At 41.5% G+C, this 16316-nt stretch overlaps 1 protein-coding gene and 1 pseudogene across 1 annotated transcript; one reads left to right on the forward strand and one right to left on the reverse strand.

Annotated features, from left to right (window-relative positions):
- Positions 1 to 236: 236 nt before the first annotated feature.
- LOC109775631 (uncharacterized) lies at positions 237 to 1714 on the forward strand (the record flags this gene model as incomplete). The annotated part of the gene is made up of 3 exons (XM_073510989.1): positions 237 to 976; positions 1054 to 1096; positions 1419 to 1714. A coding segment is annotated over one exon (735 nt), but the record flags the coding sequence as incomplete, so codon positions are not given.
- A 72-nt stretch (positions 1715 to 1786) lies between these two features.
- On the reverse strand, positions 1787 to 3170 carry LOC109775648 (peroxidase 54-like; annotated as a pseudogene).
- Between the last annotated feature and the right edge of the window lie 13146 nt (positions 3171 to 16316).

Below are 16316 nucleotides of genomic sequence, written 5' to 3' on the forward strand. Positions count from 1 at the left end.
CAGATTTTTCCTTTAAATAGTTGTTGTGATCAATTCAGATTATTTTTCCTTTAAATAGTTGCTGTGATCAACTAGTATGCATCTCAAATGTATTGTATTCAGATTTTACAAATTTGAGTATATACTTGCATGTAGTTCGGTGTTGATCGCTCTTCGTTTCTTTATGTCGTTGAGCAGGGGAGTGGATTCTCACCCACCTGGTGGTTACCTTAGTTACTTTCAGAACACGGCATTGATTGCTAGGAAGTATTGATTGCATGCATTGGCGATGGGAGAAGTGTCCTCTTGCATGGAGGGGGCAATTCACCCGCGGCGATTATGGAGTACCAACGATGATCCTAGAAGCCGTTGCTTCCCAGGACCTTCGTATTTGGCATGCTTTTTTTGGAGTTGCTGGGTCAAATAATGATCTGAATGTGCTCAATCAATCCCCACTGTTTTTTGATGCACTGAAAGGAGAAGCCCCTCAAGTCCAATTTTCTGTCAATGGGAATGAGTATACCACAGGTTACTACCTTGCTGATGGTATATACCCAGAATGGGCTGCCTTCATGAAGACTATACCACTTCCCCAAATAGAGAAGCACAAGTTGTTTGCCCAGAAGCAAGAAGGGGCAAGGAAAGATGTCGAGCGCGCTTTTGGGGTATTACAGTTCCGTTTTACCATTGTCCGTCGGCCTGCACGTCTATGGAAGAGAAAGAGTGTTGGAAGGATCATGAGGGCTTGTGTGATTCTCCATAATATGATAATCGAAGATGAGACAGAGCAGGCAAAAATTCATATTGACTTGAATGAGATTCCGGGGGCTTCATTTGCTCTACCTCCCGAAGTGAATGTTGGTGGTAATCTATGTTTCGCAGATGTGTTGCGTAGAAAAGCTACTATTCGTGCTCGTCCACAGCATGCCCAACTTAAAAGTGATTTAGTCGAGCATATCTGGCATAAGTTTCAAAACAGCCATCATAATTAATCATGGTGGAATATTGATATCTGCATGTTCATATTCCTTTTTTTACTGTAACCTTGATATCTGACATGCATTTTTATTTCAGGAGTGAGCTGTGATGTGGTGATTGCGGCAGCTGTTACTTATAGGTATGCTTTCTCTGATCTTAAATTGTTCTTTTCGTTAACCAAATAGTTCTGTACTCTATAGTTTAGTCCGTGTGAATGTATTAGTGCTCAAGAAAATTTATTTGATCTGCCAACATGCTTGTATAGAGAGTGAGGTCTTCTTTATAGCTTGTTCCTCTTCCTATTGTTACAGTATTTGTTTTTACTGAACCTGTGTAGCTATACAGGATTTATAGAAGTGATTTTCTCCAGCATTACTACTCAGTGTTACTTCTTGATGTCACATGCTGTAAGTTAGCATTGGCTAAATTTTTAAGCTTGACCCGGTTCCTTTTCCATACAGTGGTTGAAGGTTATTGATGCAAATGAGTGGTTGCTCCTTTCCAGCGAAGTACCCTCCATGCTTTGTGACTTTTGTCATCGTCCAGATCAAAACTATGATTGTTGCTTGTGGTCGTGAACGGCTTGTTTGCCGGAGATGTTATCTATTATGTTTGCTGAATGCTTTCTTAAAGACTTATGTAATCTTAAGTAATTACTCATGATGCTATGGAGTAGTATGATGCTGTGTGACGTGTTTGGAGTACTATGATGCTGTATGACATATGTTTGTTGCCTAAATGCCAGTCAGTCTTCCTATTTCCTGGTTGCATGGATGGCATGTATATGTATGCTCTTTGAAATGGCCACAAAGATGTTGTTTACTATAGATCACAGCAGATCATATGCACCTGCAAGCAATAAATACTTCATATTAAATGGAGCCATGCTAATAGCCAGCCAAAACGCCAGACTACTATATGAGAGAAGGCTTTATGATGACATGGCATTGCTATATAGCCAGCAGCCGGTTGTGCTATTATCTTTGCTCTTGAAACCTAGTTACCGCTGGTGGGCGCCACCACGGCTGACATATTCGTAGTGGTGGGATCCCTCCACAGCAAAACCTGCCACTAATGGCCTTTCTGCCCCCGTCACGGCTAGCTTGTTCTGCTCAAGTGGGCATGGGGCCCACATGAATCCCCTCCGGCCCTCCATTGGCATGTGTCTTGTACCCAATGTTATTCTTTAACATACTTTTTTATTTTTTTAGTCCGGAAAATCCTGAAATCAGAGACATAAAAATGTGCATGATTTTTGATTTTATTAATACGTTATTGAAAATAGATATAAAACTATGAATGTTTCGGTAAGTCAATGACATGAAAACTTCAAAAAATAGGTACGCAGTTCCATGACATGTCATTCTGTAGCAGTGATCTTACACAAGATTAGATTGAATGATGGTAGAGTGATATGAATATGTTTATCGAAAACAAGTCATCTGGTATGCAAAAAATGGGTTCGCGACAATCACGTGTAGTGAAGAAAAAAATTACATTTGTTTCCAAAGAAAATAATAAGGGAACACTTTACAGTTAGAACGAATTAAAGGAATGATTTACACAAGGACAACTATTTCAAAACTCATAACATCAATCTCATTCGTCAATAGGGTTTTCTATTCACCCTTGACAGTTGTTCCTAATCTCCCCGGCCCTCCCGGTCAATGGGGTTATGTTCCCCATTTTGACCATTGAGGCCTCAAAATTCTTGAAGAAGTCCATTACGGTGGCCCACTAGCACACTCTAGTGAGGCCCTCCAGCCGACTCAACTGAGGTCTCGGAGGCAAGGGCGAGGATATCAGCACAGGACACGATGCCATGGCACGCGTTCTCTAGCGCATGCTTGATACTGTCGACCACATCGAACCCGCGTGCTGACCTGTCATTGGCAGGGACCTCCTCCTCAGTCATGATCGGCGGGAGGTCGTTGTCGAGCAAAAGCGAGCCATCACAGCCCTTAACAAAAGCAATTGTGGAAGTGAAGGCGGATGAGGCTGGCTCGGATGCGCGTGTTGGCGAGGCGGGCGTTCTGGATGACGCGTCGGACAATGTCACACGCACTGGGGCACGAGTCGTCGTAGAAGGATGAGCCCAACCCGGCACCGGCATCGCCATAACCGTAGGTTCCGTGGCTCAGCGCTAGGACCAGTGTTGCCATGAGCAACAGACTGTAGCGAGCAGCTAATGGGAAGCAAGAGGAGGCAGCCATGTGCCCTGCTACACGTTCAAAAGGGGGAGGCTAGAATTAAGCTGCTTAATTTGCCACTGATGGATGGATTGGCAAGTTAGCTGCTAGAAGGGAATGAACGAATATTGCAGAGATGGATGTGAGGGAAAACAGAACGGTATGGAAGCTATATATAGTCTAGCTCCACTGTTCAGGGTGTTGAACTTCTTGGTAGGATTTTGTTGAAGCGTGTTCACCACTTTATTAGTTAGAAATAATGATTACAATAAGAAGAGGTACAAATATTCTCCATAGGCTTCTCAAACCAATCTCTAGTTGCAGAAATTTCACTAGCCTAGCAAGTTTATGAGCAACCTTATTAGCTACCCTATTACAATGTTTAAATCTAGTCAAAGGAAAATCACATGCCATGAATTAGCAATCATCGCAGACTGCCGCCGCTCCTGCAGGTTGTCCTTCATTCTTCATTGTGTCAATGACTTTCATATTATTAGAGTTAATAACAAGACGATTACATCTCGTCTTTAGTGCAAGAATAAAGCCAAACCTAAGAGCCATCGCTTCTGCTCTCAGTACATAAGCATACCAATCGATCTCCCAGTTTTTTCCAACAACGAATTTTCCTTTGTCATCTTTGAGGACAACCCCAACCGTGCCCCTGAGCAAATCATGGTCAAAAGAAGCATCATCATTCAACTTAAAAAACCGTAGGTGGTATGCTCCATCCTTCTTTTTTACTAGTCGCACAAGGGGGGTGAGGAAAACATTATGCCGTCATATCACGAACCCCTGTCAAAATTTGGTATACATATTGAGACTTTTCTTCTTAAACCAACATGCGTCTATCCCACCATAAGTACCAAGCGGTTATGCAATTAATTCACGTGCATTCTGGAAACCCAATATAGATAGTTATTGGTGTGGCATATGAAGTAAGAATTCAAGAACTGCCTCACCCTACTATCAATAACACAAATTTTTTTAATCGCCTCGCACATCCCCAACTTACCCCAAACCTCTTTTACCTTCTGCCACAAAAACAATACATGTTTTGTATCTTACCATTCGAGCATGATGGGCAGATGGGTGTGATGTCTACTACGCAACCTTCTTCTTGTAGATGTTGTTGGGCCTCCAAGTGCAGAGGTTTGTAGGACAGTAGCAAATTTCCCTCAAGTGGGTGACCTAAGGTTTATCAATCCGTGGGAGGTGTAGGATGAAGATAGTCTCTCTCAAGCAACCCTGCAACCAAATAACAAAGAGTCTCTTGTGTCCCCAACACACCCAATACAATGGTAAATTGTATAGGTGCACTAGTTCGGCCAAGAGATGGTGATACAAGTGCAATATGGATGGTAGATATAAGTATTTGTAATCTGAATTTATAAAAACAGCAAGGTAGCAAGCGCTAAAAGTGAGCGTAAATGGTATTGCAATGCTAGGAAACAAGGACAAGGGTTCATACTTTCACTAGTGCAAGTTCTCTCAACAATAATAACATAATTGGATCACATAACTATCCCGCAACATGCAACAAAGAGTCACTCCAAAGTCACTAATAGCGGAGAACAAACGAAGAGATTATGGTAGGGTACGAAACCACCTCAAAGTTATCCTTTTTGATCGATCTATTCAAGAGTCCATAGTAAAATAACACGAAGTTATTCTTTCCGTTCGATCTATCATAGAGTTCATACTAGAATAACACCTTAAGACACAAATCAACCAAAACCCTAATGTCACCTAGATACTCCAATGTCACCTCAAGTATCCGTGGGTATGATTATACGATATGCATCACACAATCTCAGATTCATCTATTCAACCAACACAAAGAGCTTCAAAGAGTGCCCCAAAGTTTCTACCGGAGAGTCAAGACGAAAACGTGTGCCAAACCCTATGCATAAGTTCACAAGGTCACGGAACCCGCAAGTTGATCACCAAAACATACATCAAGTGAATCACGTGATATCCCATTGTCACCACAGATAAGCACATGCAAGACATACATCAAGTGTTCTCAAATCCTTAAAGACTCAATCCGATAAGATAATTTCAAAGGGAAAACTGTTGGAAATATGCCCTAGAGGCAATAATAAAATGGTTATTATTATATTTCCTTGTTCATGATAATTGTCTATTGTTCATGCTATAATTGTGTTATCCAGAAATCGTAATACATGTGTGAATACATAGACCACAACATGTCCCTAGTGAGCCTCTAGTTCACTAGCTCGTTGATCAACAAATAGTCATGGTTTCCTGACTATGGACATTGGATGTCATTGATAACGGGATCACATCATTAGGAGAATGATATGATGGACAAGACCCAATCCTAAGCATAGCACAAGATCGTGTTGTTCGTTTGCTAGAGCTTTTCCAAATGTCAAGTATCATTTCCTTAGACCATGAGATTGTGCAACTCCCGGATACCATAGGAGTGCTTTGGGTGTGCCAAACGTCACAACATAACTGGGTGGCTATAAAGGTGCACTACGGGTATCTCCGAAAGTGTCTATTGGGTTGGCACGAATCGAGACTGGGATTTGTCACTCCGTATGACGGAGAGGTATCTCTGGGCCCACTCGGTAATGCATCATCATAATAAGCTCAATGTGACCAAGTGTTTGGTCACGGGATCATGCATTACGGTACGAGTAAAGTGACTTGCCGGTAACGAGATTGAACAAGGTATTGGGATACCGACGATCGAATCTCGGGCAAGTAACGTACCGATTGACAAAGGGAATTGTATACGAGATTGATTGAATCCTCGACATCGTGGTTCATCCGATGAGATCATCGTGGAACATGTGGGAGCCAACATGGGTATCCAGATCCCGCTGTTGGTTATTGACCGGAGAGTCGTCTCGGTCATGTCTGCATGTCTCCCGAACCCGTAGGGTCTACACACTTAAGGTTCGGTGACGCTAGAGTTGTAGAGATATTAGTATGCGGTTAACCGAAAGTTGTTCGGAGTCCCGGATGAGATCCCGGACGTCACGAGGAGTTCCGAAATGGTCCGGAGGTAAAGATTTATATATGGGAAGTCCTATTTTGGCCACCGGAAAATGTTCGGGATTTTTCGGTATTGTACCGGGAAGGTTCTAGAAGGTTCCAAAGTGGGGCCCACCTGCATGGGGGGACCCACATGAACGTGGGTAGTGGGGGCAAGGCCCCACACCCCTGGTCAAGGCGCACCAAGATCCCACCTTAGAAGGAATAAGATCATATCCCGAAGGGATAAGATCAAGATCCCTAAAAAAGGGGGATAACAATCGGTGGGGAAGGGAAATGATGGGATTTCTTTCCCCCACCTTTGCCAACGCCCCAATGGACTTGGAGGGTAAGAAACCAGCCCCCTCCACCCCTATATATAGTGGGGAGGCGCATGGGAGCAGCACCCCAAGCCCTGGCGCCTCCCTCCCTCCCGTGACACCTCTTCCTCCCCGCTTGCGCTTGGCAAAGCCCTGCCGGGATCCCGCTACTTCCACCACCACGCCGTCGTGCTGCTGGATCTCCATCAACTTCTCCTCCCCCCTTGCTGGATCAAGAAGGAGGAGACGTCCCCGCTCCGTACGTGTGTTGAACGCGGAGGTGCCATCCGTTCGGCGCTAGGATCATCGGTGATTTGGATCACGACGAGTACGACTCCATCAACCCCGTTCTCTTGAACGCTTCCGCTCGCCATCTACAAGGGTATGTAGATGCACTCCTTCCCTCTCGTTGCTAGTAAACTCCATAGATTGATCTTGGTGATGCGTAGAAAATTTTAAATTTCTGCTACGATCCCCAACAAAAACTCAATCCATTACAAGAGAGTAGAGGGGGAGAAACATCATAAGATCCAACTATAATAGCAAAGCTTGCGATACATCAAGATCGTATCATCTCAAGAACACGAGAGAGATAGATCAAACACATAGCTACTGGTACATACCCTCAGCCCCGAGGGTGAACTACTCCCTCCTCGTCATGGAGAGCGCCGGGATGATGAAGATGGCCACCGGTGAGGGTTCCCCCCTCCGGCAGGGTGCCGGAAGAGGGTCCCGATTGGTGGCTACAGAGGCTTGCGGCGGCGGAACTTCCGATCTATTCTGTTCTCCGATGTTTTTAGGGTATATGGATATATATATGCGAAAGAAGTCGGTCAGGGGGGCCACGAGGGGCCCACGAGGGTGGGGCGCGCCCAGGGGGCAGGCGCGCCTCCCTGCCTCGTGGCCACCTTGAAACTTCCTTGACTTCAACTCCAAGTATCCTGGATCACGTTCATTCCAAAAATCACACTCCCGAAGGTTTCATTCCGTTTGGACTCCGTTTGATGTTCCTTTTCTGCGAAACACTGAAACAAGGAAAAAAAACAGAAACTGGCACTGGGCTCTGGGTTAATAGGTTAGTCCCAAAAATAATATAAAAGTGTTTAATAAAGCCCTTAAACATCCAAACAGATAATATAATAGCATGGAACAATCGAAAATTATAGATATGTTGGAGACGTATCAGCATCCCCAAGCTTAATTCCTGCTCGTCCTCGAGTAGGTAAATGATAAAAATAGAATTTTTGATGTGGAATGCTACCTAACATATTTATCAATGTAATCTTCTTGAATGTGGCAAGAATATTCAGATCCATAAGATTCAAGACAAAAGTTTAATATTGGCATAAAAATAATAATACTTTAAGCATACTAACTAAGCAATCATGTCTTCTCAAAATAACATGGCCAAAGAAAGTTTATCCCTACAAAATCATATAGTTTGGTCATGCTCCATTTTCGTCACACAAGAATGCTCTCATCATGCACAACCCCGATGACAAGCCAAGCAATTGTTTCATACTTTAGTACTCAAACTTTTTCAACCTTCACGCAATACATGAGCGTGAGCCATGGATATAGCACTATGGATGGAATAGAATATGATGATGGGGGTTGTGTGGAGAAGACAAAAAAAAGTCTCACATTGACGCGGCTAATCAACGGGCTAGGGAGATGCCCATCAATTGATGTCAATGCAAGGAGTAGGGATTGCCATGCAACGGATGCACTAGAGCTATAAATGTATGTAAGCTCAACAAAAGAAACTAAGTGGTGTGCATCCAACTTGCTTGCTCATGAAGACCTAGGGCATTTGAGGAAGCCCATCGTTGGAATATACAAGCCAAGTTCTATAATGAAAAATTCCCACTAGTATATGAAAGTGACGAAACAAGAGACTCTCTATCATGAAGATCATGGTGCTACTTTGAAGCACAAGTGTGGAAAAATGATAGTAGCATTGTCCCTTCTCTTTTTTTTGGCCTTCCTTTTTTTTGGCCTTTCTTTTTTTTATTCTTTTTTTTGCCTTTCCCTTTTTTTGGCCTTTCTTTTTTTTTCTTTTTTTCTTTTTTTGGGACAATGCTCTATTAATGATGATCATCACACTTCTATTTATTTACAACTCGATACTAGAACAAAATATGACTCTATATGAATGCCTTCGGCGGTGTACCGGGATGGGCAATGAATCAAGAGTGACATGTATGAAAAATTATGCATGGTGGCCTTGCCACAAATACGATGTCAACTACATGATCATGCAAGACAATATGACAATGATGAAGCGTGTCATAATAAACGGAACGGTGGAAAGTTGCATGGCAATATATCTCGGAATGGCTATGGAAATGCCATAATAGGTAGGTATGGTGGCTGTTTTGAGGAAGATATAAGGAGGTTTATGTGTCATAGAGCGTATCGTATCACGGGGTTTGGATGCACCGGCGAAGTTGGCACCCACTCTCAAGGTGAGAAAGGTCAATGCACGGTACCGAAGAGGCTAGCAATGGTGGAAGGTTGAGAGTGCGTATAATCCATGGACTCAACATTAGTCATAAAGAACTCACATGCTTATTGCAAAAATCTACAAGTCATCAAAAACCAAGCACTACGCGCATGCTCCTAGGGGGATAGATTGGTAGGAAAAGACCATCGCTCGTCCCCGACCGCCACTCATAAGGATGACAATCAAAGAACACCTCATGTTTCAAATTTGTCACACAACGTTTACCATACGTGCATGCTACGGGACTAGCAAACTTTCAACACAAGTATTTCTCAAATTCACAACTACTCAACTAGCACAACTTTAATATTACCACCTTTATATCTCAAAACAATTATCAAGTATCAAACTTCTCATAGTATTCAATGCACTCTATATGAAAGTTTTTATTATACCCATCTTGGATGCCCATCATATTAGGACTAAATTCATAACCCAAGCAAATTACCATGCTGTTCTAAAGACTCTCAAAATAATATAAGTGAAGCATGAGAGTTCATCTATTTCTTCAAAATAAAACCACCGTCGTGCTCTAAAAGGATATAAGTGAAGCACTAGAGCAAACAACAACCTACTCTGAAAGATATAAGTGAAGATCAATGAGTAGTCGAATAATTATGCAACTATGTGAAGACTCTCTAACATTTAAGAATTTCAGATCTTGGTATTTTATTCGAACAGCAAGCGAAACAAAAGAAAATAAAATGATGCTCCAAGCAAAACACATATCATGTGGTGAATAAAAATATAGCTCCAAGTAAAGTTACCGATGAACGAAGACGAAAGAGGGGATGCCTTCCGGGGCATCCCCAAGCTTAAGCTCTTGGTTGTCCTTGAATATTACCTTGGGGTGCCTTGGGCATCCCCAAGCTTAGGCTCTTGCCACTCCTTATTCCATAGTCCATCGAATCTTTACCCAAAATTTGAAAACTTCACAACACAAAACTTAACAGAAAACTCGTAATCTCCGTTAGTATAAGAAAAATAAAACCACCACTTAGGTACTGTTGTGAAATCATTCTAAATTCATATTGGTGTAATATCTACTGTATTCCAACTTTTTATGGTTCATACCCTCCGATACTACTCATAGATTTATCAAAATAAGCAAACATCACATAGAAAACAGAATCTGTCAAAAACAGAACAGTCTGTAGTAATCTGTATCATTTGAATACTTCTGGAACTCAAAAAATTCTACCAAAATAGGACGACATAGATAATTTGTTTATTGATCTACTGCAATTGGAATCAGTATTTTATCACGTTCTGGTGATTTTAAACAATTGTTTTCGTGAGCAGAAAGTTTCTGTCTTTTTCAGCAAGATCAAATAATTATCATCCAAGAAGATCCTATAGGTCTTACTTGGCACAAACACTAACTAAAACATAAAACCACATCTAACCATAGGCTAGATGATTTATTTATTACTAAACAGGAGCAAAAAGCAAAGAACAAAAATAAAGTTGGGTTGCCTCCCAACAAGCGCTAATGTTTAATGCCCCTAGCTAGGCATGATGATTTCAATGATGCTCACATAAGACATAAGAATTGAAACATAAAGAGAGCATCATGAAATATATGACTAGCACATTTAAGTCTTACCCACTTCCTATGCATAGGGATTTTGTGAGCAAACAACTTATGGGAACAATAATCAACTAGCATAGGAAGGCAAAACAAGCATAACTTCAAAACTTTAAGCACATAGAGAGGAAACTTGATATTATTGCAATTCCTACAAGCATATGTTCCTCCCTCATAATAATTTTCAGTAGCATCATGAACGAATTCAACAATATAACCAGAACCTAAAGCATTCTTTTCATGATCTACAAGCATAGAAATTTTACTACTCTCCACATAGGCAAAATTCTTCTTATGAATAATAGTGGGAGCAAACTCAACAAAATAACTATCATGTGAGGCATAATCCAATTGAAAACTAAAATCATGATGACAAGTTTCATGGTTATCATTATTCTTTATAGCATACATGTCATCACAATAATCATCATAGATAGCAACTTTGTTCTCATAATCAATTGGAACCTCTTCCGAAATAGTGGATTCATCACTAAATAAAGTCATGACCTCTCCAAATCCACTTTCATAATTATCACAATAATATTCAACATCCTCCAAAATAGTGGGATCATTACTTCCTAAAGTTTACACTCTTCCAAACCCACTTTCATAAATATAATCATCATAAATAGGAGGCATGCTTTCATCATAATAAATTTGCTCATCAAAACTTGGGGGGACTAAACATATCATCTTCATCAAACATAGCATCCCCAAGCTTGTGGCTTTGCATATAATTAGCATCATGGGTATTCAAAGAATTCATACTAACAACATTGCAATCATGCTCATCATTCACATATTTTATGCCAAGCATTCTATGTAATTCTACTTCTAGTACTTGAGCACAATTTTCCTTCCCATCGTTTTCACGAAAGACATTAAAAAGATGAAGCATATGAGGCACCCTTAATTCCATTTTTTTGTAGTTTTCTTTTATAAATTAAACTAGTGATAAAAAAAGAAACTAAAAGATTCGATTGCAAGATCTAAAGATATACCTTCAAGCACTCACCTCCCCGGCAACGGCGCCAAAAACTGCTTGATGTCTACTACGCAACCTTCTTCTTGTAGACGTTGTTGGGCCTCCAAGTGCAGAGGTTTGTAGGACAGTAGCAAATTTCCCTCAAGTGGATGACCTAAGGTTTATCAATCCGTGGGAGGTGTAGGATGAAGATAGTCTCTCTCAAGCAACCCTGCAACCAAATAACAAAGAGTCTCTTGTGTCCCCAACACACCCAATACAATGGTAAATTGTATAGGTGCACTAGTTCGGTGAAGAGATGGTGATACAAGTGCAATATGGATGGTAGATATAAGTATTTGTAATCTGAATTTATAAAAACAGCAAGGTAGCAAGCGGTAAAAGTGAGCGTAAATGGTATTGCAATGCTAGGAAACAAGGCCTAGGGTTCATACTTTCACTAGTGCAAGTTCTCTCAACAATAATAACATAATTGGATCACATAACTATCCCTCAACATGCAACAAAGAGTCACTCCAAAGTCACTAATATCGGAGAACAAACGAAGAGATTATGGTAGGGTACGAAACCACCTCAAAGTTATCCTTTTTGATCGATCTATTCAAGAGTCCGTAGTAAAATAACACGAAGTTATTCTTTCCGTTCGATCTATCATAGAGTTCGTACTAGAATAACACCTTAAGACACAAATCAACCAAAACCCTAATGTCACCTAGATACTCCAATGTCACCTCAAGTATCCGTGGGTATGATTATACGATATGCATCACACAATCTCAGATTCATCTATTCAACCAACACAAAGAGCTTCAAAGAGTGCCCCAAAGTTTCTACCGGAGAGTCAAGACGAAAACGTGTGCCAACCCCTATGCATAAGTTCACAAGGTCACGGAACCCGCAAGTTGATCACCAAAACATACATCAAGTGAATCACGTGATATCCCATTGTCACCACAGATAAGCACATGCAAGACATACATCAAGTGTTCTCAAATCCTTAAAGACTCAATCCGATAAGATAACTTCAAAGGGAAAACTCAATCCATTACAAGAGAGTAGAGGGGGAGAAACATCATAAGATCCAACTATAATAGCAAAGCTCGCGATACATCAAGATCGTATCATCTCAAGAACACGAGAGAGAGAGAGAGATCAAACACATAGCTAGTGGTACATACCCTCAGCCTCGAGGGTGAACTACTCCCTCCTCGTCATGGAGAGCGCTGGGATGATGAAGATGGCCACCGGTGAGGGTTCCCCCCTCCGGCAGGGTGCCGGAACAGGGTCCCGATTGGTTTTTGGTGGCTACATAGGCTTGCGGCGGCGGAACTCCCGATCTATTCTGTTCTCCGATGTTTTTAGGGTATATGGATATATATATATATAGGCGAAAGAAGTCGGTCAGGGGAGCCACAAGGGGCCCACGAGGGTGGGGGCGCGCCCAGGGGGGCAGGCGCGCCTCCCTGCCTCGTGGCCACCTCGAAGCTTCCTTGACTTCAACTCCAAGTCTCCTGGATCACGTTCGTTCCAAAAATCACGCTCCCGAAGGTTTCATTCTGTTTGGACTCCGTTTGATATTTCTTTTCTGCGAAACACTGACACAAGGGAAAAAACAGAAACTGGCACTGGGCTCTGGGTTAATAGGTTAGTCCCAAAAATAATATAAAAGTGTTTAATAAAGCCCATAAACATCCAAAACAGATAATATAATAGCATGGAACAATCAAAAATTATAGATACGGTTGAGACCCATCAGGGTGAAACTTTCATGTGTCTATTGGCAAGCGTAATTCGACAAAGTAGAGTTCCATGCAACATACGTCAAATAAAAAACATTACCTTTCCCGGATACGATAATTTCCAAATCTCACCCCAGATAAGATTGACACTGATTCGGCCCATATATCATTAGTATATTGCAATGTCCTCCCATGTTGTTGGTTCCGTTCCTCCAAATAAGTTGATCAAACAGTGAACATATCATTTTTTGTATAGCTCCATGCAATGAAATCCACTATATTATGCGTAGGGAGGGGAACCGCGAGGAACCATTGTGCATTGATACGTCTCCAACGTATCTATAATTTATGAAGTATTCATGCTATTATATTATCCATCTTGGATGTTTAATGAGCTTTACTATGCACTTTTATATTACTTTTGGGACTAACCTATTGACCCAGAGCCCAGTGCCAGTTTCTGTTTTTTCCCTTGTTTCAGTGTTTCGAAGAAATGGAATATCAAACGGAGTCGAAATGGAATGAAACCTTCCGGAGTAGTTATTTTTTGGAAGGAAAGCAACCCGGAAGACTTGGAGTCCACGTCAAGAAAGAAACGAGGGAGGCACGAGGCAGGGGGCGCGCCCTCCACCCTCGTGGGCCCCTCGTGGCTCCCCTGACGTACTTCTTCCGCCTATATATATCCATATACCCTAAAACGATCGGGGAACAGAATAGATCGGGAGTTCCGCCGCCGCAAGCCTCTGTAGCCACCAAAAACCAATTGGGACCCTGTTCCGGCACCCTGCCGGAGGGGGATCCCTCACCTGTGGCCATCTTCATCATCCCGGCGCTCTCCATGACGAGGAGGGAGTAGTTCACCCTCGGGGCTGAGGGTATGTACCAGTAGCTATGTGTTTGATCTCTCTCTCTCTCTCTCTCTCGTGTTCTTGATTTGGCACGATCTTGATGTATCGCGAGCTTTGCTATTATAGTTGGATCTTATGTTTCTTCTCCCCCTCTACTCTCTTGTAATGGATTGAGTTTTCCCTTTGAAGTTATCTTATCGGATTGAGTCTTTAATGATTTGAGAACACTTGATGTATGTCTTGCCGTGCGTATCTGTGGTGACAATGGGATATCACGTGACTCACTTGATGTATGTTTTGGTGATCAACTTGCGGGTTCCGCCCATGAACCTATGCATAGGGGTTGGCACACGTTTTCGTCTTGATTCTCCGGTAGAAACTTTGGGGCACTCTTTGAGGTTCTATGTGTTGGTTGAATAGATGAATCTGAGATTGTGTGATGCATATCGTATAATCATACCCACGGATACTTGAGGTGACATTGGAGTATCTAGGTGACATTAGGGTTTTGGTTGATTTGTGTCTTAAGGTGTTATTCTAGTACGAACTCTAGGGCTGTTTGTGACACTTATAGGAATAGCCCAACGGATTGATTGGAAAGAATAACTTTGAGGTGGTTTCGTACCCTACCATAATCTCTTCGTTTGTTCTCCGCTATTAGTGACTTTGGAGTGACTCTTTGTTGCATGTTGAGGGATAGTTATATGATCCAATTATGTTATTATTGTTGAGAGAACTTGCACTAGTGAAAGTATGAACCCTAGGCCTTGTTTCCTAGCATTGCAATACCGTTTACGCTCACTTTTACCACTTGCTACCTTGCTGTTTTTATATTTTCAGATTACAAAACCTATATCTACCATCCATATTGCACTTGTATCACCATCTCTTCGCCGAACTAGTGCACCTATACAATTTACCATTGTATTGGGTGTGTTGGGGACACAAGAGACTCTTTGTTATTTGGTTGCAGGGTTGCTTGAGAGAGACCATCTTCATCCTACGCCTCCCACGGATTGATAAACCTTAGGTCATCCACTTGAGGGAAATTTGCTACTGTCCTACAAACCTCTGCACTTGGAGGCCCAACAGCGTCTACAAGAAGAAGGTTGCGTAGTAGACATCAAGCAGTTTCTGGCGCCGTTGCCGGGGAGGCTAGGTAAGCGGCACTCACACCCCGTCAACTAAGCTCTTTTCTGGCGCCGTTGCCGGGGAGGTGAGTGCTTGAAGGTATATCTCTAGATTTTGCAATCGAATCTTTTAGTTTCTTGTTTTATCACTAGTTTAGTTTATAAAAGAAAACTACAAAAAAATGGAATTAAGGTTGCCTCATATGCTTCATCTTTTTAATATCTTTCGTGAAAATGATGGGAAGGAAAATTGTGCTCAAGTACTAGAAGAAGAATTACATAGAATGCTTGGCATAAAATATGTGAATAATGAGCATGATTGCAATGTTGTTAGTATGAATTCTTTGAATACCCATGATGCTAATGATATGCAAAGCCACAAGTTTGGGGATGCTATGTTTGATGAAGATGATATGTTTAGTCCTCCAAGCTTTGATGAGCAAATTTACTATGATGAAAGCATGCCTCCTATCTATGATGATTATTGTGATGACACGTATGCTATAAAGAATAATGATAACCATGAAACTTGTCATCTTGATCTTAATTTTCAATCACATGATAGTTATTTTGTTGAGTTTGCTCCCACTACTATTGATAAGAATAGATTTGCTTATGTGGAGAGTAATAAAAATTCTATGCTTATGCATCATGAAAAGAATGCTTTAGGTGCTGGTTATATTGTCGAATTCATTCATGATGCTACTGAAAATTATTATGAGGGAGGAATATATGCTTGTAGGAATTGCAATAATATCAAGTTTCCTCTCTATGTGCTTAAGGTTTTGAAGTTATGCTTGTTTTGCCTTCCTACGCAAGTTGATTCTTGTTCCCATAAGTTGTTTGCTCACAAAATCCCTATGCATAGGAAGTGGGTTAGACTTAAATGTGCTAGTCATATTGTTCATGATGCTCTCTTTATGTTTCAATTCTTATGTCTTATGTGAGCATCATTGAAATCATCATGCCTAGCTAGGGGCGTTAAACAATAGCGCTTGTTGGGAGGCAACCCAATTTTATTTTAGTTTCTTGCTTTTTGGTTCTGTTTAGG

The sequence above is a fragment of the Aegilops tauschii genome, chromosome 3 (genome assembly GCF_002575655.3).
Source record: "Aegilops tauschii subsp. strangulata cultivar AL8/78 chromosome 3, Aet v6.0, whole genome shotgun sequence".
Classification (NCBI taxonomy): domain Eukaryota; kingdom Viridiplantae; phylum Streptophyta; class Magnoliopsida; order Poales; family Poaceae; genus Aegilops; species Aegilops tauschii.